General features: G+C 37.6%; 1 protein-coding gene and 1 non-coding gene across 3 annotated transcripts in view; both read left to right on the plus strand.

Moving 5' to 3' along the window:
• The first annotated feature begins 412 nt into the window (after positions 1 to 412).
• LOC114008298 (U7 small nuclear RNA) lies at positions 413 to 474 on the plus strand. The gene has a single exon (XR_003549858.1). It is a non-coding gene; the product is annotated as a U7 small nuclear RNA (small nuclear RNA).
• A 6,059-nt stretch (positions 475 to 6,533) lies between these two features.
• The window catches only part of RMDN2 (regulator of microtubule dynamics 2), a 59,664-nt gene continuing 41,195 nt past the window's right edge, over positions 6,534 to 25,002 (plus strand). The window contains exons 1-2 of one of the 2 annotated variants that reach the window (XM_006151349.3): positions 6,534 to 7,113; positions 13,598 to 14,065. In XM_006151349.3, coding sequence (XP_006151411.1) covers positions 13,614 to 14,065 — 452 coding nt within the window. In that variant the 5' untranslated portion in view covers positions 6,534 to 7,113; positions 13,598 to 13,613. Of the gene's footprint in view, positions 7,114 to 13,597; positions 14,066 to 17,739; positions 17,903 to 18,515; positions 19,425 to 25,002 lie in introns of those variants that run through there. The other variant, XM_006151346.3, reaches the window with a different exon arrangement.

Genomic DNA, 25,002 nt, shown 5'->3' on the forward strand with positions numbered 1-25,002 from the left:
TACAAGCCACTAGAGTTTTCCTAATCATTCATTAATAAAGGGTAGTATTTTGTGCTTTAATTTATTTTTAAGAGAGATTTTTACTATAGGGTGCATGCAGTCCCTGGAGAGACAGAAAGCAAGAAATACCCCCTAGGGGGATGGCCATACCACAATCTTTTTTTCCTCTAATCTCCTCTTGGGATTTGGGGCACACATGTATATGCATTTGGAATGAGTTTAAGCCACCAGGTCCAAGACTCAAACCATGGTTTGACTACATGAGAGTTTAGCAGCCTAACCATTATGCCTTCTGTTGGTTCCATGCTTTATATTTTTTTAAGGTTCCTGTTCCTACTAAGTGAAATAAATAATGCATGAGGGGAACATTTTAAATTAACCTCTAATTTTGTGCATTAAAAATGATCAATCTGAGTGTTACAGCTCTTTTAGAATTTGTCTAGCAGGTTTTCTGGTTTTCACTGGAAAACCCCTAAAAAAAAAAAAATTGCCGGTCTGGCCTAGTGGTTAAAAGAACTGAATCCCATATGACCAGCTATGTGGTTCAAATCCTGACCCTGGTGGCTTGAGAAACAGGCCAGTTCTGTATGTGAGCATGACCAAAATCCCAACAGGATGGAGAAATGGAGAAGAGATTGTAGTGGGACCATGCCCCATTGGGGACATGCTTTCTCCATCTCTCTCTCCCTCTCTCTCTGACAATGGCATGTGCCTTCCAGGAAAATAATGACAACAAAAATAGTTACCATTATCTTGCCTTTCTGTGTACTCAGTGTCTGAGCCTAAGCATGCTATCTTCGGAGCCAGAAAAATCACAGTTAACCAGTGAGATGCTCTTTCCTCGTCTGTAAAATGGGGATGAAATATGTGCCCTGCCAACTTCGGAAGTTGGAATGACAACCAAACACAAGCACATGAAAGCACTTGGAACACTCTGAGTGCCCCATGAATGCCAAGTGTTATGTCTGATAAAGGAGGCAGACAGCATTCTCATACCTCTCGCATCAAATTTTTGCTGGAGTTCACTGGATATATACATTTGTACATTCTAAGAATTAATTTCTAGGAGAAAAGATATTTGGCAAGCACTGAACTACTGTGACAAATGATTAATCCGGATGATAACAATAAACCTGTTGGCCAAGTACCAAAGAGCGGATGTTACCCATAGGATGGCAGCCTCATTCTAGGCCATTAAATCTTTCTAGAACATGTGGGCTCTTAGAGATGCCAAACACAACCCTGAGTTCAGAGTTGAATCTATTAGGAAAAGGGTTGAAAAAAGAAGGAACAGTTTTCTCTTAGGGTGAAAGAATCTCTTTGCTCTGCTCTCTCTCTTTCTTTGGGCAAGACATAACTCAAGAACCCTTAAGAAAATTTAAAACTCAGAATTTCATTCAATTTCTTTCAACATCACCTTTGAACTTCTTTTTGCATAAAAGGCCAAAAATGAATGAACAACAGATTCAGCGGCAGTTCTTCTACGACTGTGCCATCTGATTTCATTTTTAGTTTAGAAATTCGTCAATAGATCATCACCTATTCAGCTACATTGCCATGTTTCTCAAAGAGTACTCTATATGACATCACTCAAGACAATTTTTGAACTACTAATTCCTGGGCCCCATCTCAGAACTAAGAATCCAAAGGCTTGCTGGTCAGAGAGCATAGGTAATCAGCAAGCAATCCAGTTTATATAAATACCCCAATCTTTCCATTTGCCATCTTAATTACAAACACTGCTTAAAAAGATTTAGTGGGCCTTGCAAAGCAGAACCAGTAGCACTAAAGCATTGTAAACTCTACATATATTTAGAAAGAATTTCAAACAGTAGATAATAAATTCTAACCAGAGAACTTGGTTAGGTAAACACAGCTAGTTTGAGACAAAACCTAGGTCTCTGAGATGTAGTCAAAAGTTTCTTTTTATTTTTAGAAACTTCATTTTTTTTCTTTCTCAGATTCTCTATGATTTTATGTTTCATGGCCAATAAATCTTTCTTTCTGTAAACTATCTCACCTGGTATCAGTCAATTAGAAAGAAAATAAGCCAATAGGCTGGTCACGTATGTGAAACTTAGTAAAACTTAACCAATACAGATCCTTACAAGTCCTTATTTATCCATCTATCTATTCACTCATTTAAAATATATATTATTAAATGGCAAGTAGAGTGTAGAAAAATAAATAAAACATAGTCTATGCTTTTTAAAAAAAGTTATCCAAAGAATTAACAGCATAATCTTCCAGTACAGGGGCATTGCTTGACCAGTCTACCCAAGCATTATTTAATTCACTGATGGAATAGACCTGTGTTTGTGCTATTTACTGTTAGCTGAGGGCTCAGATTCCATGAAGTTACCTGTTAGCTCACAGATCTATCAGTAACTAGTAGGTGGAGCCTAAGGGTGGTGCTAACCATTCTGCAGCATAGAATTCTCCCTACCACAAAGAAATCTCTGACCCCAAAAGTCAACAGTACCGAGGTTGAGAAACATCATTCCAAAGAGATCAAAAGCCACTGATTTGGGAAATCAGACCTTTGCTCTCCTAGGTAACAGCAGTTTTAGTGGTTTTTGCAGTGTGGGCTAAGGGGATGGGAAGTCTGGAACTGAAGCCTGTTGAGAAGAAACTTCTCAAGTTTTGGGTAATGAAGGATGTTAGAAGGGGGACAGGGTTAGTGGGAGTTTGTGTTTTGTTTTGTTTTGTTTCTTTAGGAAGGATAATTGTTGGTATCAAAGTATTTTAAAGAATTTTAATCAACTAAAAGTTTCATTTTTCATTCAGATGTTTCATACCTGCAAAGGAATCACCTAAACCATAGTAGCAATGTGCTATTTTGATGCAAAATCTTTACAATTTCTGTACCTCAGAACCAGCACCTGGAGTAATGGTTATGTCACTGGATTCCCACGTAGTCCAACGTGGTTCAAATACCAGACCTGGTGGCTTTAAACTCACGCAGGGCGCATGTGCACACGTGTTGAAAAACCCAAGAGGAGATTGGAGGAGAAGAATTGCAGCATGGCCATCCCCAAGGGGGGTGATTTCTCACTTTCTGTCTCTCTGTTTCTCTCTGTCTCACCAGTGAGCACATGTACCCTATAGCAAAAATCTCTCCTAAAAAAAATTTCTGTATCTCAAAATGGGGAAAATATAATGCTGCCTATTTATGATCACATCTCATAAGTGTGACCATTTATTAATAAAAAATTATGAACATGTTTGATCTCTAAAGTTGGATTCTCACAATTAAAAGTTTTTTTTAAAAAAAGGATTATTTATTTAATTTAATTTCTTCTTATTATTTTTTTAATTTGACCAGAGAGAGAGAGAAAGGGAAAGTGAGAAAACAAGTAATCAGGTCTGCAACTCAAACCACTGTCGGCCCTATAGGAACCAGTGCCTTTAACAACCACGCCACCTACCAGCCCTCAAATGTTTTGTGAAAATCTTTTAAGCTACTACACTGCCACTCATAGTCTTCTTGTATTTCTTAGTGTAAACATTCGAATTATTCAGATTAGTTTATTAAGTCTTTAATTTGTTAAATGCATATGCTCCTTGAAATATGCTTCATATACTATGAGTGACTGGCCATTATGTTGGTACTCATCTGTTTGAGAAATGTGAGGCATCCTATACTAAGCGGAAGTAACTGAAGTCATACTGTCAGAATTGCCTTGTTGTTTTTGATTTCTTTTGCAAAATTTTATTAACTTCCACAAGTGAGAGAGATGGAGAGAGACAGAGAGATAGCATCCCCACAGGGTCTAGAGGTCTTGATCCACCCCCAGTCCTCAACCAGCCCCAGATCATGGACACACGAATGCCCAGTGTACTCAATGAACTTGACTAGGGAACTTTTCCATGTAGGATTGCCTCACAGAACTTTGCATTTTGCCACACTGTGGCACTGTGTAGTCCCTGGCTTTTTTTTTTTTTTTCTTTTTAATTTTTTTTTTTTTAAGGACTGACAGTTGTCTTGCCTTGTGTGAAGAATTCTAAGAGTTGTAGCTAAATGGGCAGTTCTGTTCTTAGAAACTTGGCAGAGCCAGTGGCTGGTGGGGTAGGAATTCTCTTTGTATGCACTAGCTGGTTAATAGATGAAATAACTGGAGAATGGAGTTCTTCTTTTGATTCGACATTGGACGGTTATCAGTGACTGTGGTTGTCAGGGACAAGTCTCTTTTTTTTAAGCAGAAGCACGCAAGGTCATATCAGATCAATTATTTTCTGACATCAGCAGATCTGAATTAAAATTCAGCTAAAAACCATATTGTATGTTACTACACAGATTAGAAAGGATTTTATGGGTTTACGTAGGAAGCTAACCACAATGTGCAGCAAAATTTCCATGATAAACTATGCCCCAGCTCTAAACGATCCAACCACATATCGAATCACAATATACATGGGCTGGGTGCTTGCTTTATGAGACAGGCTTTCTTTTGATAATCATTACAGAGATCATTTTCACTTTTCACCTTTTCTAGACTCACTTCTCTGAATGAATCCAAATATGCGATTTGATGATATCAACAAAAACATAATTTTTATAAAGCAAAATGTTTTAACAACAGTCATTCACCATTTCTGTTGCAACATATGAGAATGGATTCTGTGTATAATTTGTATACCAAGAAGTTCTCGCTATATAATTTATTGAACAAGATCTGCTTCTCAGGGGAAAATTACTTTTCTTGTATAGTCTGAAGACAGTGGGTTTGAAAACCTGCTAACACCAATTTTCCCCAGCAGAATATTGCCTACAATACATTCTATATTTGAAATTGACTTACCATCCAAATCCAAAATGAAATCATACGTGCTACTTACTGTAAGTGAGCAATCCAGTCATTGTGACTAATTTTTGCATACATGTATTTTATCTGATGGGCAACTTTAATCTTCCCTAGTGACCTGTCCTTGGATGGTGAAGTTGACATATATTCTGTCAAGGATGTCCCTGAACAGTTTCTCTCAAGATGAAGAAAGAGTGCAAAAGTGAAGGACAAAATTACCCTTTACTCTGAATCTGTTGAGTTACATTTTCAGAGTGTAACTAAGGCTGCACTTTGAACAGGCCATCAGAAATCCATGCAAGAATGTGACTTACAAAATCCCCTGCAATTTCTGAAGAAAACTCCATTCTTCTGTTGAAACGTCACAGAAAAACTGCTGAAAACCACTGGGCAAGGTTGGTATCAAAGTATATGCTTTTCTGACAATGACTGTTCCTTCATTGAACAAAAACTTAAATTTGTCTAATAGAAAGTTTCTAGTAAGAAATCTATTATTGTAACTAGCTATATTTTTTAATAAATTGATCAAACATCGAACTGCCAAGTAGGATAAATATATTGTTGCTAAGTCTTCTTTCTTCATTATTTTTTCTAAAATACTATTTGTGATTTATTCAGTACAGGAATACTGCCAGTCATTTTATTGTACTTTAATGGCTAATAAGTTATTGCACAAATTGCTTAATCTCTGGAAGATATTTAATAAACTTACCCTCATACCTCTCTCTTTAAAAAAATGTTTTGTTTTGTTTTGTTTTTAATTGTCAGAGGGCACAGGCACTTGCCAGAGAATCGGGGAGAGAGCCAGAGAAAAAAGTGTGTACCTTCCATGGGGTGGTAACACTGCAATCCCTTCCTGCATTTCTCTTTCTATCAGCATTTTGGGCATTACACTCACATATATCTGGCTTGTTTTTCAAACTGGGAGTCAGGATTTCAATCTTGATTGGCCACATGGAATTAGTTTTCCATGCACAGTGCTTAACCACTGCACTGAGGCCGATTCAATTTTTTTTTATTAAGTAGACAGTTTTTTCCCCATCCCCAAATCTTATTAAAAGGGAAGCCTAGTATCACCCTGCATGGAAGGTTTACATTATATTATTATTTTGGCTAAGTGAACAAAATATTATCATTATATTCTAGTATCTTTGCAAACCATAATAAAATAAGGGTAAAAATGGTTTTGTGGAAGGGACTGTCTCAATAGTCTCAAATATGAGAGGTTATGTATTAAGCCTGCTCTCTTCCCTAAAATAACTTAGTTTTATTAAAATGGCCGTAGCTAGGCTTATTATGCAAAGAAGCTTGCTTAAAACAAAAACCAAAAAAATTAAAAAATCTTAATAGTCTACGGAATCCGCGAACCCTCACTAGTGCAGATTGTAAAATAGACCTTCTGACTCTTTAAAGAACAGGGTTTCTTTTTTGCTTTGTTATAAAGAGTGTACCCATCTTTAATTCCACTCGGTACATGGGTGGGGAATTTAGTAATGAGACTAGGTTCTATAAAATTCTAAGTTTTAAGAGTGCTCAAGGTGAGGGAGCACGATGGAAGGGGCATGTGAGCAGTTAAGAGCTTATTTGGCAGAATTATTTTTATTATACAAACCACAGAAAGTGAAGCTGGGTAAAAATCGTTACGGTCAGGCATCTAGGAAGACAGTGGTTTCCATCTAAAGGCAACTCAGCCCGACGAGGGCAGGAAAAAGGTTGAGGATTTTGTTCAGTAAACGAGAACTTGAGATAAGAGAGAAGTTAGGAAAACGGAGCTGTGGACGGGATGGGTAATGCGTGCAGGACGTCTGCGATGGACTCCATCAAGCGGAGCACGGGTCAAGCTTGTGTCTAGGGAGGGGCACGAAGGCGGGTTATCTAGGGGAAAGCGGGTTCCGGAGCACAAACGCGGCAAGGCCGGGGCGGGTACGCGCTGGCACTCGCGCGGCGGCCTTGAGCCCTGCGGTCCAGGGGGCGGGGAGACGGGCTTTGACAGACTGCATCCCCGCCACGATGTCCAGAGCGGCCGAGGCGCCCGGGCCAGCGCGGCTTTCTTCTTTTGTAGGTGTGCCGGGCGCCCGCCCGGGGAAAACTGAACCTCCCGCGGGAGGAGGCGGGAGCCGCGGGGCGAGCGGCCGCGGGCTCCTCCCCTGGCGCTTCTGTTATTTGGGTCAGGACGCGGCGCTGGGCTGCCGGGCCGCTGGACCTCCGGACCCCGGGCTCCGGGGCTGCGGTCCGCACGGCGGTTCCGGCCCGCCTGCAGGTGCCGTCCGGGTCTCTGCCCGCAGGGAAGACCGCGCGGGGAACACAGGTAAGCGTGGGAAAGGAGGGGTCCCGGCCACAGGGGCCGGACGCACTTGGGGCTAGCGGAGAGCGGCAGCGGCACTTCCGGCAGCGACGGTTCTACTTCCGGGTTGCGGCTTTCCGGGACCCAGTCCTCGCCGGGTGCGCAGTGTGGAACCTCGGTCTTGGAGGTCGTGCCTCCAGGGGTGCGCGGAGAGCGGGCACCCGGCGGCCGTGGCCTGGCTGGTCCCCGCAAACCCGGAAGAGGTTCTGAGAAGCCCTTGCTCGGTTCCTGGATCTGTCTTTTTCAGTGGCGAGCAAACTATGTGTGTTTTTCCCTCAAACTAGTTCCTCAACCTGTTTTACAGAAGAATGACGGCTGGCCTGTCAGTGCGACCAACGTCTTGCAAATAACGCTAAATCAGGGAATCCTAAATTTTAAATAAATTATAAAATAGTCAAAAACGAGAATACCCGGTGAAATCGTATTAGAATTCACTTAGAAAGTATCAGGTTTTTCCGGGCCGCTTTGGGGAATCTGATCATCAATTCATGAGCTCAGGGCATTCCCTTGGGAAAGTTCAACCTCAGGCTGATCTGTAACCCATAGTGTTCCTTTATCCTCGTGCAGAATTTTTCACGTATTCCCAGAATTTATCAGAGTTATGCATTTTATAGTATTTTCCCGTAAAGATCTGGTGAATTAGGTGACTATGCTGAGAGCATTATAGTGTTATAAACTACTCTGGTAAAACAAGTTGCCTATCGAAAAAATTCATTTGAATTATAGGTTGAAATTTAGTGTTTTCTTTAGAATCAGCATTTTGATGTTTTGCTTTTTCAGTAGAATTCTTAAATCTCTTTGTAAATAACCTTTATGTCTTATGATTTAATTTTAGATGCTAATAATGTATATTAAAATAATGTCTTATGATTTTCCTTACAAATTGAAACTTGTAGCAGGAATAATACTTTGGATCAGATTTTTTAAATATTAGAGTTTTTAAATCTAGTCAGTTAAATTTTTAATTACAGTGTTTTTATAGTGCAGTGTAACTATACTAATATGATTATTTAAAGTATAAAGGTTATATAAATTATTTCATACAACCTTTGAAATCATACTGTAGGTGAGCAAGTATTCTGACTTATTCGTACACCACTATATTTAATCAGCATTCTTTTTCAAATTGTTAGCATAGACACACATTCATTTTATACTGTTATTAAATAAACATAGCTTAAACTATTAACCTCTGGTTGTGGTTATTTAAAACAAATATCAGCTCCATTGATTCTGGTTCTTCTCTCAATTAATTTTGATAGCTCTGAAATGATGTTTCAGCTCAGCTTATCTGCTCAGTCAGCGTTCTTCATGTCCTTGTCCATGCTTATGAATCTTCTGAGTGGTGTATTCGGGGTGGAGCAGGGTGCAGGAGTTCAGTTTCTAGTTCTAGAAACTTTTCTAGAAAGTTCTTCACTTCCTAGTTGGATGTCCAGTGGGTAAAAACCTCAGTGCCTATCAGCAAAATAATAATAGGAACTACCTCAGAGGGATCATTTGGAATTGGTGTACTTCCTAAGGAAAGGTCCAACAAAGTAAGATTTTCCCAAGTACTTAAACCTGGTACTTCTCAGATAAATTTTCATTTCTATTCTATTTATTTACTTATTAAAAGTAAATAAATTTAAACTAGGCTGTTTTCCTTCCTTTCTTTTTCTCTCTTTCTTTGTCAGAAGGCATGTAGGCTTGCCATAGAGACCAAAAAAAAAAACCCAGAAAGGACCTTCAATGGATTTTGGTCATGCCACAATCCCTTCTCCATTGCTTCTATCTTTGTTGAGGTTTGGGGCACACAGGCACATGTTTTTGAGTGTTTTTCAAGCCCCTGGGGCCAGGACTTGTCTATAGTAGGCCATGTAGGATCTGGCTCCCTTAACCACAGGACCAGAGGGCCGATCCTAGACTATGTTTCCTTCTCTCCCCATGCCCCATAGGCATGTGCGTTCACCAAAGAGATAGTGAGGGAGAAGATGAGAAATCACCTCCCAGGAGTATGGCCATGCCACAATCCCTTCTTCTCCATTCTTCTGGGACTTGAGACATACATGCACACCTGCCTGGCATGAGCTGCCAGGCCCGGGACTTAAGCCGTTCTTGGCCATATGGAAGTCGAGCACCTTAATCACTACACCACCTGTGGGCCCCTAGACTCCATTTCTTAATGTAAAGTTCAAAAAAGACCCAACAGGAATGGGCCAAAAAAGACAATCAGAGTAAGAGTTCTCTTACTCTAGATCAGAATATGGATATCCTTCTTTAATCTTTATTGACCCAAAACACCCAAGATAGTCAAGCCTGATGCTTTTCTTAGGTCTATTGCTTTTTTGCAGTAATCTTTCAAAATAATTCAGTTTTGTGATACTTTTTTTGTGGAAATTAAATAAACAATAATATTAATAGTACTACAACTTCAGTTAAAGTTACAAATTGGTTGGAATCTGCCACCAGTGTCTCCTGGTTGAGATAGGAGTGGGTAGATTTTTATACTTACACTTCCCAGTTATACCAACCAATTAGGTAAAAATTGGACTTTTTCTGGAATCATTGGTATAGGAAAAATTCTTAAATCTCTTGGATGTAATATTCACTAACACCCCAGGTAACTTTGGAAAGATATTTAAAACTCAGTCCTTTTCACTGGCAGGCCTGTAATGAAGTAAGATGTCTAAATTCTTATTTCAGGCATATAGTCTAGTCTAACAGGCAAGAATTTAAAGAGCATTCTTTTAAGCTGGCATCTTGGAAATAGATCCTTGCTGCTTACTCTTTCAAATCTTTTTATAGGACATTTGAAACCACATTTAGTTGGTATTTAGAGTGTAAGGGACAATAGTACTTTGCTAGAATATGTGGAATCATAGAATGTAAACCTTGAGAAGATGAATTTGGGGTATTTAACCTAATTCAGAATTTGCGTATTGCCTCTGGTTGTGCTCCTGTTCTCATTCCCTGCTATTCTTCCCGCTTTTTATTTCACTTAAATAGTGAAGCATCAAAGACAACTTTCATAATCTCCCACCACCATATCTATCCACCTACCCGAATCTCGGTTCACATAATCTGCCTTTTATTTCATTACTATGAATGAATGGTTTGTGTTCCCATCAAAGGTCAACCTCTGAGGTCTGCACACTAGAGCTCATACCCTCTGACTTCTCATTTATTGCTGTGTGATTTTTAAATATTCATTCTACTTCATCCTTTTTTTTTTTCAGTTGGATCTTGGATCTTTTCTGTTAACAAAAATACTACTATTTCTTTTTTTAAATAATTATTTTATTTGACTTAATAAATTAATTTATTTTAATTTGACCAAAGAGAGACAGAGTGAGAAAAAGAGAGAAAGAGAAGGAAAGTGAGAAAGCAAGCCAAGCTGGCAGGTCCAGGACTTGAACTGCAGTTGGCCATGTGGAGAGTCCAGTGCTCTTAACCACCATGCCATCTGCTAGCCCCAAAATACCGTTATTTCTTAATATTTTGGCACCATTTTCCCTTGGAGTGGTGGCATTATTTTTTTTCTCCCTTTTTGTTTTCTGTTTGCCCATAGGTTTTTTTAATTTCTTTTTCCCCCTTTTTCCACCTTCTTTTAGATGTATTTTTAGTATTACATTTTCATATCTACTGTTGGCATATCTATACCTTTGTGTTTTTTAGTGGTTACTCTAGGATTTACTACTATGGACCTTTTTTAGAATTATTTTATTTAATTTTATGTATGTATGCATGTATTATTAATCTTACCAGAGAGAGAGAAGATACAGGGAGAGAAAGAGGGAAGGTGAGAAAGCATGTCACCAGGTGTGGGACTCAAACCACAGTCAGCCATGTGGAAGTCCAGTGTCTTAACCACCACACCACCTGCAGCCCTAACTACTATGCACCCTTTAAGTTAAAATTATAACACTTTGTTATAATCTAAGACGCTTGCAACAGTATACTTCCATTTGTCTCTTCCCAACCTTTGGGCTATTGTGTCCTACTTTTTACTTCATCATGTGTTAAGGGCCCTGTGATCTGCTATGATGCATAATAAGCAAATATTTTACAAAGAAATTTTAAAGTAAGAAAGATAACATTTAAAAATGATTTCATTTTATTTATTATCATTCTCATCATTATTATTAATTCATCACAGAGAGAAAGAGGGAAAGTGAGAAGGTAAGACACCAGGACTGGGATTCGAACTGTGGTCAGCCACGTGGGAATATCAGCACCTCAACCACCACACTATCTGCTGACCCCACAAAAACGACTTTTATATTTACCCACATATTTGCCACTACTGGTATTTTTCACCCTTTGTGTAGGTCCAAGTTTCTATCTCTTATTTTCCTTACACCTAGAGAACTTCTATTAGCATTTTTTATAGTGTATATCTGTTGATAATAAATTTCTTTGTCTAAAAAAATTTCATTTGCCCTTCATTTTTGAAAGATATTTCATTGGATATAGAAATTTAAGCCCGTAATTTCTTTTGGCATTTTAAAGATGTCCCTCCATTATATTCCTGCTTTAGTAGCTTCAAAGGTGACATCTGCTCTTATTTTCCTCTGTGCACAATGTATCTTTTCTTTCTGTCCACTCAAGATATTTTCATTATCACGAATTTTAATCAGTCTAATAATATTATGCCTCATTTGTTTTTAGTGCTGTTTAGTTTACGTTGATCTTCTTGGATCTGTGGGTTTATATATTTTGTTCAATTTGACAATTTTTGGCACCTGTTTTCCCCTCTAACTTTATGCCTTTTTGACTTTAAGACTCCTTGATTTTGTCCCTTAGTCTCTGCTTGTTTTGTTTGTTTGTTTGTTTTTTGTTTTCCCTCTATTTATACCCTTGTGCTTCATTTTGGATGGCTTCTCTTGCTATATCTTTAGGTTCACTGATTTTTGTTGTTGTTCCATAGTTATTTTTCTGCTGTTAATTCTGTATTCAACAAAATTTTGTTCCAATTATTATATTTTTTTATCTCTAGAGATCCCATTGGATGTGATAGTACCTTATTTTTCTCCCCCCATCATGGTTATGTTTTTCTTTAACATGCTTATATTAAATAGTGAATCTATTTGTGATCATTGTTTTATTATTCTTTTTGGCTAATTTTATTATCTTTGCCATTTTCTTGCTTTTTTACCTGTTTAGTAATTTTTTATTAGATATTGAACATTTTGATTTTTTGTTGCTGAGTTCTGGATTGGACTTTCATCTCCAGGGCAATTAAATAACTTATTAATCAGTTTAATCCTCTGGAGACTTGTTCTTAATGCATTTAAGGGCAAGTCTACATTGCATTAACTCTAGGGTTTCTTCAGCCCAACTAAGAAGGCATTTTTTTTTTTTTTTAAGTCTCTGCTGGAAGTCTCATGTATTCCATAGCATTTTCCATTTTGGTTGGTGAAATTTTGAATGCTTCCCACTTCTGTATAATCTTTAGGAATTTTCCAGTTTATAGCTTTCTGGTAACTGTTCTTACCCTGGAAGTTTTCTTTGTGTACCCTGATGAGGTTTCCTCACACATATGCAGACTAATACTCAATGTGTATCTTTGGAGCTCTTTCTCCCTACCCCTCTACACCTCCCTCATCGCCAGTATTCTGCCACAGAAATTGTTGGCGCTTCAGTTTCTCTGAACTCTGATCTCTGTTCAACTTAGTGAGGCTCCCAGGCTATTTGGTTTCCCCTTTCTGTTCCAAAGTCCAGCAACTTTCAATGGGAGATCTAGGAACATCTAAGATTGATTTCATTTCTTTCCCTTTTGTCAGGGATTATAGATGGCAGTACTCTAATAATCTCCTCTTTGAGAAAGTGCCTAATCTCCTCTTTGAGAATATATCTTGAATACTGTTCTCAGATATTTATGAAGATACTTGTACTTCTGTTTGTCGAACTCTTTAAAATATGCAATGAAAAGTACCTTCTGATTGCCATGCAGAATACAATTCTGAATTAAAGTTGGTACTTGCACTAGACTTTACAGTAGCTATTTCCTTTGTTTTTTGGGTTTTTTTTTTTTTTGGAGAGGTTTTTGCTATAGGGCGCGTGCGCTCGCCAGACAGAGAGAGACAGAGAGACAGAAAGTGAGAAATCACCCCCCAGGGGGGATGGTCACACCGCAATCCCTTCTCCTCCATTCTCCTCTCGGGATCTTGGGGACGCACGCACACGCGCCCTGCGTGAGTTTTAAGCCACCGGGTCCGGGATGTGAACCGCGGTCGACTAGGTGGGAGTCCAGCGACATAGCCATTACACTAACTGCTGGTTCCCAGTAGCTATTTCCATTAGACCACGTACATTAAAGAATTCATTACTCATACTATTTATTAGTTTATGGTTTATCAAGTGGATTTTGGGGGATGCTGTTCAGTTGGCTTCTTTTGATTGAAAAAGCACTAATATTTTTGTCTTGGACAAAAACAATAGTCACTTGTGTTTATGCTTTTAATTTTAGAAACAAAAACCAAGAAATGCCTCATTCTACAAACAAAGAACTCATACTTGGCATCATGGTGGGAACTGCAGGAATCAGCCTGCTGCTGTTGTGGTACCACAAAGTCCGTAAGCCAAGGACAGCAATGAATCTGCCTAAATTTCTTTCTCTGAGTAATACATCTGAGTCAATAAGTTTGAAAGGTGATATACATAATAGTCAAGAAACAGCCACAATCTTTCAAGGAAGGCAACTTCAGATACTGGAGAAGTTAAATGAATTAATGACAAATATGGAAGAACTCAAAGAGGAAATCAGATTTCTTAAAGAAGCTATTCCAAAGCTGGAGGAATATATACAAGGTGAACTTGGAGGAAAGATAGCTGTTCATAGGATAAGTCCTCAGCACAGAGCTAGAAAAAGAAGACCCACCACAGTTCAAAGTTCAGGAACAAGTAATAGTTCAGAGGAAGCAGAAAGTGAAGGAGGGTAAGTTTCCTTAAGATGATTTCCAAGTTGAATTGATTATTATTGCATCACTGCTATTATTTAGGCATTTTCATTATATCATTCCAGTCCTGTATTCAGCAAGAATGAAAAGGAGTGCTTATTTTGATTTAGATTGTAATTAAAATCATATTCCGCCATGTTTAGGCTCTAAAACCAAAAAACAAATTGGCCAACTTTAAAAGTCTAACCAGGGGAGGGAACCAGCAGTTAGCGTAATGGCTATGTCGCTGGACTCCCACGTAGTCGACCGCGGTTCGTGTCCCGGACCCGGTGGCTTAAAACTCACGCCGGGCGCGTGTGCATGCGTGCCCAAGATCCCGAGAGGAGAATGGAGGAGAAGGGATTGCGGCGTGACCATCCCCCCTGGGGGGTGATTTCTCGCTTTCTGTCTCTATGTCTCTCTCTGTCTGTCTGGCGAGCACACGCGCCCTACAGTGAAAATCTCTCCAAAAAAAAAAAAAAGTCTAACCAGGGGATAACTTATAAATGGGAGAAGCAATGCATTGAGGTAAATACAGATTCATATACTCATTATTCAATGATTGTGTATCTTTCAAGGTTGTACTAGTCTAAAATTTGAAAAAAAAAAGTTTTCTGTTTCAGATTATTTTTTAAAAAAGAAACATTACCTGTATAATTGAAGTCCCCTTTTTACTCCCTTCTCTCAGAAATAGCCATTACCTTGAAATTGGTATGTATTCTTCCTTGAAAGTTTTAATGTTTTTTCCTACATGTGCATGTTTACATAAGCAAAGCAAAAAGGTCTTTTGTTCTTACAATTTATGTAAGTGGCATTATATGATACATAAAATTTTGTAATTTGCTTTTGCAATAAATGTTTTTGAGATTTTTTTTCATAATTATGTATGTAAACTTATTTCAATATTTTCCATTTCTATACTATATCCCATTGTATGAATACACCTTATTTAATTTTTGTGATAGAACACGCATGCATGCATGAGAGAGAGCAGAAGAGAGAGGGAGGTAGAGAGAATGCACGCTCCACAGGGTCTTGTAATCCCATCCACTTTCCCCAGCCCTCCAGCTCCTTAGAATTCTGGGTACCTGCACACACACCTAGCATGTTTTTCAGGCTGACTTGAGATCCGACCTGTTGTCACTGTATGACTTCCTGCATCACAAGGTGCTAGTGTTACGCCATGCCACAGAGCCTATGTTTTCTTATTGATGGATGTTTAGGATATCATTTATTTGCTCCTTTAATCAATATCTCATTGAATACCTTTCTTTATAATTACTTAGGCATATGTGGAAGAACTTCTTGAAAATATGTACTTAGAAATGGAATTAAGTTATATACTATTGTTACATTATTATCATATATAATTAAATCATTCTTTAAAATATACCAATTCACAATCCTATAAGGAGTGTATGAAAATTCTTATCTCCCTATACAGATTCTTATATTGTCAGACATTTCCATTTTAGCCAACTGCTGGAGATGAAATGGTAAGTAATCATTTTTCAATTTGCCTTTCCCTAAACTCTAGTAAAGTTGAGTATCTTTTCATAGCCTGTCATTTAGGCTTTCCTCTCGGCTTATTGGCCATTTAGGTCTTCTCTTTTATAGATTTATTTTTTTAAAACAATGACACTAACATTTGAAAGCCCTCTTATTCATTCATTGTGAATGTCTACTCCGTGCCAGGCACTGTTCATGCCCTGGAGATACTGCTGGGAACAAAACAAAGTCTCACGTGTCAAACTCATCTTTTAAAGAATACAGTGGGATTTTTATTACCTGTTGATGATATGTATAGTATTTTCAGCTGGACTTGTCTGAGGTATATTTCACGCTGGGTAAATTCTCTGTATAAACTAAATGATGTATAACAATCGAATGTATAAAAAATAATAATTATAATGATTTAAAAAAAAAAAAAAGAATGCAACAGGAGGTTAACCAAAGGCCAAGAACAGAGCAGTGAGTGCTGAGTACCTTTGCATCCTGCAGACAGGTACTGGACCCGCCAGGGCAGGGCTTGCTGAGAGAGTGAATCCACTGCCAGCATGAAAATTCACTCACCTGTAGTCTCTGAAATGAAGCTGCTGAAGGGTTGAAAGAAGCATTTCTTCAGTGACAGTTCATGTGCTGGGCGTCCCTCAGTATGTCCGGAGCTGGATGCCATAGAAATGGATGCCATTGCTCAAGTAGAATGTGTAGCATGGGAAGAAAGAAGAAAGTGGAAGACAGCCTTCTTCAAACATTACTGAAAGAGGAGGCAGAGATGGATGGGATGCACCTACAAAAGAAGACTGACGACTAGACAAAGAAGTGAGAAAAGAACCAGAGGACAAACTATCACAGAAGTCTGGAGAGGACAACATTCTGAGAACAGTGGTAAAGACCATAAGTTTTAGAATCATTCTGACCCAAATGAAGTACTAGATCAGCCTATTACTAACAATATAAGAAAACTTCAAAAAGTTCATAGGAAAATGGAATCAAGTAGGAATTTATTTGGATACAATGTTTTTTTAAATCCATGCATAGGTTTTTTGTTTGTTTGTTTTTAAGACCTCCTCATATAATTTGATTTCTTTAAGCCAGAATCTATCTGTCTTAATATGTGGTTAATATAAATGCATGTCTCTTGTTGTTTTAAGTTTGAAACCAGATGATATAGGGAGGTACTTTACTCTGTGTCTAATCTTTAGTAGTTCTAAAAACAAACAAAAAGATTATTTTATCAGTAATAAGGAAATGATCAAATGTATCAAATGCAGTAGAACCTGAGTCACCAGACTATTTCTATAAGAATATTAGACTTTGATGGGACCAGTAGTTAGCGTAATGGTTATGTCGCTGGACCCCCATGTAGTCGACCGTGGTTCGAGTCCCGGATCCAGTGGCTTAAACTCACACCGGGCACATGTGCGTGCGTGCCCAAGATCCCAAGAGGAGAATGGAGGAGAAGGGATTGTGGCGTGACCATCCCCCCTGGGGTGATTTCTCACTTTCTGTCTCTCTGTCTTTCTGTCTGTCTCTGCCTTTCTGGTGAGTGCATGCACCCTGTAGCAAAAAACTCTAAAAAAAATAATAATTTTAGGCTTTGAGGACTCTACAATTTCTGTTTCAACTGTTCAGTTCTGCCACTATAGTGTAAAAGCATCACAGACAATATGAATATGGCCATGCTGCAATAGCACTTTGTTTACAAAAGCAAGTGGCAGGTGAATCAGGCCTCCAGGGTATAATTTGCCAACCCATGAACTAGAAAAATATGTTTAATGGCAGCCTTTCAGTTGCAATGCTTTTGGTTAAGCAAAATAAGGACTAAACTTTTGTTTCCTGAATTGGAGACTAAGGATTTCATTTATTGATAAGCCTTTGGGGGTTGATTTCTTACTCTTCCTCTCTCTATCTTGCTCTGTTTCTCTTTGGTGAACACACACCGTATGGCAAAATCAAAAACAAAAAAAAAGAAGAAAGAGTAACAGACCAGCTATGGAAGGCAGCTAGTGAGGCAGTCCCAAGTTATTGTCTTCATCCAGCTCTTTTTTCACCCCTTGAATGTTAGAAAGTTAGAATAGGCATGCCACAGTCACATGAATTGCAGCTTTTTAGACGGCAAGCCACAGAACATTTTGTTTCTAAACTGATGTCATTAGATTCTAGAGTCTGCTGTCATCACACTCTGTTATTGCCATGTTGATTCCACCTCCAGCACAAGCATTCAGTCTTCTGACCTGTTCCACCACACAGGGCGTTCACGGCTTAAGGGTGATGGCCTAAAGGGAAGGGAAAGGCATACTTGGGATTAAATTCAAAATGGGAAAGTGCCTAAGGTAAGTATTTTTAAAAACACCTCTTGTGTGTTTCATGTGCTCAAGAACAATGAAAATATTCATAAACCAAGCTTTAATGCTTCCTTTAGTTGCCCACCATAGCTGGGTATCTGGAGTGACTGGATATTTAGCAGAAACATTCTCTCCAGAGAGGATCTGCTTCATCCATGCTTACTCTTTGGAAATGTAATTGGTTACCAGGATATAAGTTTATTCTACTTAACTCCTTTAAATAGAGTAGTTTAATAGTCTGAAAAAAAAATACTGTAATTTATTATTTTTCAAAATAAAAGTTCTGCCTTCTCCTTCAGAGGGGATTGTAGTTCTGGTGCCCTATTGTACGTTTCCCCTGATCTTTCCTCTTCTCTGTTTTCCTAAATCTTTCAACTTCTCTTTCCAAGGTTTAGTACAGTGGACAGGTAACGTGTAGGTAAATAATCTTTTAGACTCAGGCATTCTTTGGGGTACATCTCTGTGATCGTCAGCTTCAGCTACCCTATTTTTCTTATTCTCCGTTGCTTGGTAAGGTGTATATTATTATTCAGGAGGCTTGGCAGGACTCCACTCTACTCCCAATTTTTTTTTTCCTCATTTGGCACTTTTTTCACTCTAGCTGCTGCAAAGAAGACCAGAACTTCCAACAAAATCGTTTTGAAGATCAAGTTATTTCAGAACCCCAGCATTATGGAGCCTCTTCTAGTTCACAACCAAGACCATCTCTCGGTCTTAAAACAGCTCATTGTTCTGCAACGCTTAAAGTCAGTTCACACAGAGGAAGTAGAAAGTTATCTTCTCTGTCAAGTACCTCTTCATTCAAAAGTGCTCGTTCATTTTTCTCTGAAAGAAGACAATCTTTATTCGCTCGATTCCAAGGAGACCATACTTCCCTTTTTCGACAACAAAGTAGAGCTAATTTTGATTATCAAGACCTAAATTTCAATAAAGTTCAATCTTCCTCAGAACATTTTGATGGCTTTAGGTCCCAAAGACTTTTCTCTTCCCCTAAGCTAAGTATAGTTTCCTGTCACAAGAGTGCCTTGTTTTTTGATCCTCAATCAAGTGAGACCATGATTAATGTAAATGAAATTGAAATCTTTTCTAAAAAGCCAAATGATACTGATGTTCAAAGACATATAACCTTCTCTGCTCCTGAATGTAGCAGTGTACATTTTATGAATACTGAAGCAGGAACTGCTTCTTCACTCAGGCGAAGTACTAATGATAAACTCTCCAGTCAACAAAACACAGCATCCTTTTCTCGTCCAATTTGTACTTCCTCTGCCTGTCAGCCAAATGGAATTACCACTGATATTCAACAAAGTGGCCAATTAAGTAAAGATCAACAGCATCCCTTTCAAAATGTAACTTCCCATCCCCGCCGTAGTGTTGGATTTTCTTCATCTTGTAGAAGTGCTGGTAGCCTTATCCCACGTCAAAGTGAAGGCCCCTCCGAGGATGGAAACTGTCCTGTCTCGTCTCAAGATGAAGCCAGGTCTTCACCTTTTGAAATTCCTAAAATAAGGTCACTTCAGACTTTATCCTCTTTTAGAAGGACAACTCAAATCAGAAGTTTTCCCGTCAGTCATTCCATAGTCTGTAGAAATCACTGTTCACTTCTCATAGAAGCTCCTCACTAATCTTCACTGCATGTTCTGGAAAAGATTCCTATGTTGCAGTCCAAATTTAACTGTAATTGCTGTATTTTTGCAAGTTAGTTTACTGACACTTTTGAGATTTGTAAATCAAAGATGATTTTACCTGTTTCAGGGGTTTTTGTTTCAGATTTACCCCTTAGAGAATGGTTAGTCCCAAATTTCTAACTAGTATACTATTTCTGTGGTCTAAATATAACATCTACCTTAGACGTCAATTAGAATTAATGCAGTCTTTGAGAGTTTAGTGCCTTCCTTTATCCTACTCTTATCATTAGAGATATAATTCCTATGCAATCTACAGAATAGTTTTAAATAGCAATCAAATTATAAATAAAAATTTTAGTGGAAATATGAAGAATTTAAAAACAAGATATTTTAAGTAAATAATTTTAATATACATTTATATATATGTGAATCTGGAACTCAGAAAACTTTTAAATCAGACATAGAAAGTGTATGTATCAGTCTCCAAAAAAATTATTTTCAAAAGTGAATTTTAAAACATTTTTTCCATTCTATTGGGCAAAGCTTATAAATAAATTGATCAAAATAACTATAGAGTGATTGAGTAATGGCAGAGAGGTAAAACACTATGCTTTGCAAAACTGACCCATGAAGAAAAGCTCCTGGTTTGTGTCCAAAGACCTCTTGAGTACATCTGGCCCAGGAAGTCCATGATTCAGGCTGGCCGAGGCTGGGAGTGTGTTGCAGAAAAGGGACCCTATTGTGGGCCTGCCTCTCTGCCTCTCTCTCTGTCTCTCTTGCTCATGGAGGAAATAAATCAACTTTAAAAAACTAATGGGTGAAGAATACATATAAATTAAAAACACTTAAGTTAGAAGATAATGAGATTTTACAGAGAAAAGGAATTTGTATTATTTTCAATTGTTTATCAATATAAAATGCCCTCCAAAGCTACATCACTGGGCTAAGATATTATTTTACTTTTCGTTTTTCCTTTTCTTAGCATATGTCTTCTAAAATTTTTTTAAATTTGTCATTGTGATGTAATACACAAAACATAAAATTTACCAGCATAAATAACCATTTTTAAGTGTGTAGCTCAGTGATACTGCGTACATTCACATTGTTAGACAACCATCACCCCCATCCATCTCCACCATGCCTTTTATCTTAAAAAACTGAAACTCTGTATCTGTTAAGTAATAATTCTCCATCCCCCCCACCTTCTGTCAATCATTATCATTTTCAGTTTCAGTGATTTGTGACTACTATAACTATCTAACACAAGTGGAATCATCTAGTATTTGTCATTTTGTGCTGTCCTATTTCAACTAACATAATACCTCACGGTTCATCCATGTTTTATCACATGGTAGAAGTGATGCCCTTTTTAAAGCTGAATAAATATCCCATTGTGTGATATAAAGAGTCTTCAAAAAGTTCATGGGAAATGTGCACTGTTAGGAGAGGAATACATGGATTTCAATGGTGAGCTTTTATTATGTGTTTTTTTGTTTGTTTGTTTGTTTGTTTTCTTTTTGGTACCAAAATAAACTTTTACTTTAATTCCACTTTTTTACAAACTTTTTGAAGTCTCCTCTTATACTGCATTTTTTTTATTTTCTTCATCTGTCAGTGGACAGTTTGGGGTTGCCGCTACATAATAACTATTGTGGATAATAAGGCTAGGAACATGGATGTACAAATACCTCTTTGAGACCCTGCTTTCAATCCTTTTGAGTGTATATCTAGGATGGAATTGCTATATCATATGATAATTTTGTTTTAATTTTTTGAGAGATTGCCATATTGTTTTCTGTAACAAGTGCACCACTTTATACTTGATGCACAGGGGTTCCAGTTTCTCCACAACCTTGCCAACACTTCTTTTTGTTTTGTTTGTTTATTTTGTTTTGTTTTGCTTTAGTAGCCATCCTAATGAATGTAAGGTGGAATTGTATGATGATTTTGATTTGCCTATTCTTAATGATTAGTAATATTGAAAACTTTTTTATGTGATTGTTACCCAGGTGTATATCTTCTATTCAAGCCCATTACCCATATTTAAATCATGCTGTTTGGGTTTTTTTTGTTGTTGTTGTTGTGAGTTGTAAGAATTTTTAAATATTGGGTTGTCAGAAAAGTCATGACACATTTTTGCATAGAAAAAATACATCATGACTTCTCTGACAATGCAATTCTGAATATTAACCACTTAGAGAGATGATTTGCACATTATTTTCCCCATGTATAGATTGTCTATTTACTTTATTGTTTGGGTTCTTTGATACATAGAAGTTTTAGGTCTTGATATAGTCCAATTTATCTATTTTTTGGTTTATTTTCCTTGCTTTTCATGCCATATACAAGAAATCACTGCCATATCCAGTATTATAAAGTTTTTGCTGCATGTTTCCTTCTAAGAGGGTTTTAGCTTTCACATTTAGGTCTTTGATGCATTTTTAGTTAATTTTTGTATATGATATTAAGTAAGACTATAGCTTCATTTGTTTTTTCCAATGGATATCCCATTTTCGCAGCACCTTTGGTGAAGAGGGTATCCCCTCTACAATGAATGGTGCTGTCACCCTTGTCAAAAAGTCATTGCACTGGGGACCAGCAGTTAGCATAATGGCTATGTCACTGGACTCCCACGTAGTCGACCGCAGCTCACGTCCCGGACCCAGTGGCTTAAAACTCACGCTGGGTGCGTGTGCGTGCGTGCCCAAGATCCTGAAAGGAGAATGGAAGAGAAGGGATTGCAGTGTGGCCATCCCCCCTGGGGGGTGATTTCTCGCTTTCTGTCTTTCTGTCTCCCTCTGTCTGTCTGGTGAGTGCATGCGTCCTATAGCAAAAACCTCTCAAAAAATAAAAATTAAAAAAACAGTCATTGCATTGTATATATGTGGGCTTACTTCTGGGCTATCTATTTTATTTCATTTATCACTATGTCTGTCTTCACTGCTTCGATTATTATAGATGTGTAGTAAGTCTTGAAATCAGAAAGTGTAAAACCTTTGTTATTATTTTTAAAAAATTCCTTTGTTTATTCAAGGTTCCTTATTCCAAGTGAAATTCAGGATACACTTTTCTATTTTTATGAAAAAAAAATCATTGGGATTTTGAAAGGGATTATATTGAATCTCTGGATCACTTTAGTGGTATTGACATCTTAACAATATTAAATCTTTGAATCACAAACATGGGATATCTTTCTATTTTTGTCTTTCTTTTAATTGTCAGAGTGCATATAAGAGAGAAAGAGAGAACACCTCCTAATGGAATGTGGTCACGTCACAATCCCTTCTCCTTCATTTCTCAATCCTATTGGGATTTGGGGCATGCACACACACAAATAGCATGTTTTTCAAGCCACTAATAATTCCTTCAGGATTTGAACTCCAGTCAGCCATGTGGAATCCAGCTCCCTTAAGTACTAGGCCATCAGGCTAGCCCTCCATTTGTGTCTTGCTTAAACTCTTTAGGCAATATTTTGTTTTCAGTATACAAGATTTTCACCTGCTTAGTTAAGTTTATTCCTAAGTATTTTATTTTTTTATGCTATTGTAAGTGGAAAATCATTTTTGTAATTTCCTTTTCACATAGCTCATTGTTAATGCATAGAATCATAATTTTTTGTATGTTGATTTTGTATCCTGTAAGTTTGTTGAATTATGTTTATTAATTTCTTACAGTTTTCCATATGTGTGTGTATGTGTAATCTTCAGGTATTTTTTTCCCTACACATAAGGTCATGTCGTCTGAGAGCAGAAGATAATTTTGCCTCTTCCTTGCCAATTTGCATGCCTGTTCTTCATCTTGTCTAATTGCTCTGACTAGCAATTTCATCATAGAGGAAAAGCTTTCATTCTTTGATCACTGAATATGATGTTAGCTGTGGGAATTTTTTTCTGTGACCTTTTTAATATTGAAGCAGTTTTCTTCTACTACTAGTTTATTAAACTACTAGTTTATCAAAACAGGGTGTTGAATTTTAGCAAATGATTCTTCTGCATCAATGGAGATGATCATATGGTTTTTCCTTCATTCGTTAATGTGGTGTGTTACATTGGCTGATTTTCATACATTGAACCCTGCCTGTATTCCCAGAATTAATCCCGCTTGGTCATAGTGTATATAATCCTTCTACAGCACTTAGAATTTTTGCATCAGTATTTATCAGAGATATAAGTCTGTAGTTTCCCTGTAGTGTCTTTGTCAGGACGATGCTGACTTCATAGAGTGAGTTTAGAAGTGTTTCCTCTTTTTCAAATTTTGGAAGAGTTTGAAGAGGACCATTGTCAATTCTTTAAATGTTCGGTAGAATTCAACAATTAGGCTATTTGATCCAGGCCTTTCCCTTGTTGAGGGTATTTTTCTTTTTTAAATTATTTTGATTTTGGGCCAGGCAGGTGGTATGGTTGGTAAGGCACTGGACTCCCATGTGGTTGACCATGGTTTGAGTCCCAGACCTAGAGGCTTTCTTTGCTTTCTCACTTTCCCTCTTTTCTGCTCTGTCTCTCTCTGGTCAAATTAAACAATAGTAATAAATAAAATTAAATAAATAAGTCTTTTAAAATTATTTTTATTTTTACATTGATTACCTATTCAATCTCCTTACTATTGGGATGTTGGCAAAGTCATGAAGTATTTTTCTATGCAAATACGTATCATGACTTTTCCAACAACCCTATGAATAATGCTGGTCTCCTAAGGTGAATTTGGAAGTATTCTCCCCTGTTCAATTTTTTGGAAGTTTGTGGATGATTGGTATAAATTCTTTAAATGTTTGGTAGGATTCAGTCTTGAAACCATCAGGTCCAAAGTTTTTTTGTTTTTTGTTTTTTTTATGGGCGAGTTTTCATTACTGATTCAATATCCTTACTCATTACTGGTCTATTTAGATATTTGTTTCCTCCTAATTCATTCTTGAGAGGTTACATGTTTCTGGAAATTTGTTCATTTCATTTAGGTTATCCAGCTTGTTGGTATACAATTCTAAATAATACTCTCTTAGAGACTTTTCTTATTTTTATAAAAATCAGTACTAATTTCTCTTCCATTATTTTTGAATTGTTACTATGAATGTTATGTTTTATACAATTATATTTCTGAAATTATTTTACTGAATATAAGAACACAATTTTTGGGACCAGCAGTTAGCGTAATGGCTATGTCGCTGGACTCCCATGTAGTCGACCGCAGTTCATGTCCCGGACCCAGTGGCTTAAAACTCACGCCGGGCGTGCCCAAGATCCTGAGAGGAGAATGGAGGAGAAGGGATTGCAGCATGACCATCCCCCCTGGGGGGTGATTTCTTGCTTTCTGTCTCTCTGTCTCTCTCTGTCTGTCTGGCGAGCGCACCTGCCCTATAGCAAAAACCTTTACAAAAAAAAAAAAAAAAGAACACATATTTTATTAGTCTTAAGTCTTTATTAGTTTTAATTATCTATAAATTCTTAGTTTTCAATTCTTTTGAAT

The sequence above is a fragment of the Tupaia chinensis genome, unplaced genomic scaffold (assembly GCF_000334495.1).
Source record: "Tupaia chinensis unplaced genomic scaffold, TupChi_1.0 Scaffold000317_1, whole genome shotgun sequence".
Lineage (NCBI taxonomy): Eukaryota > Metazoa > Chordata > Mammalia > Scandentia > Tupaiidae > Tupaia > Tupaia belangeri.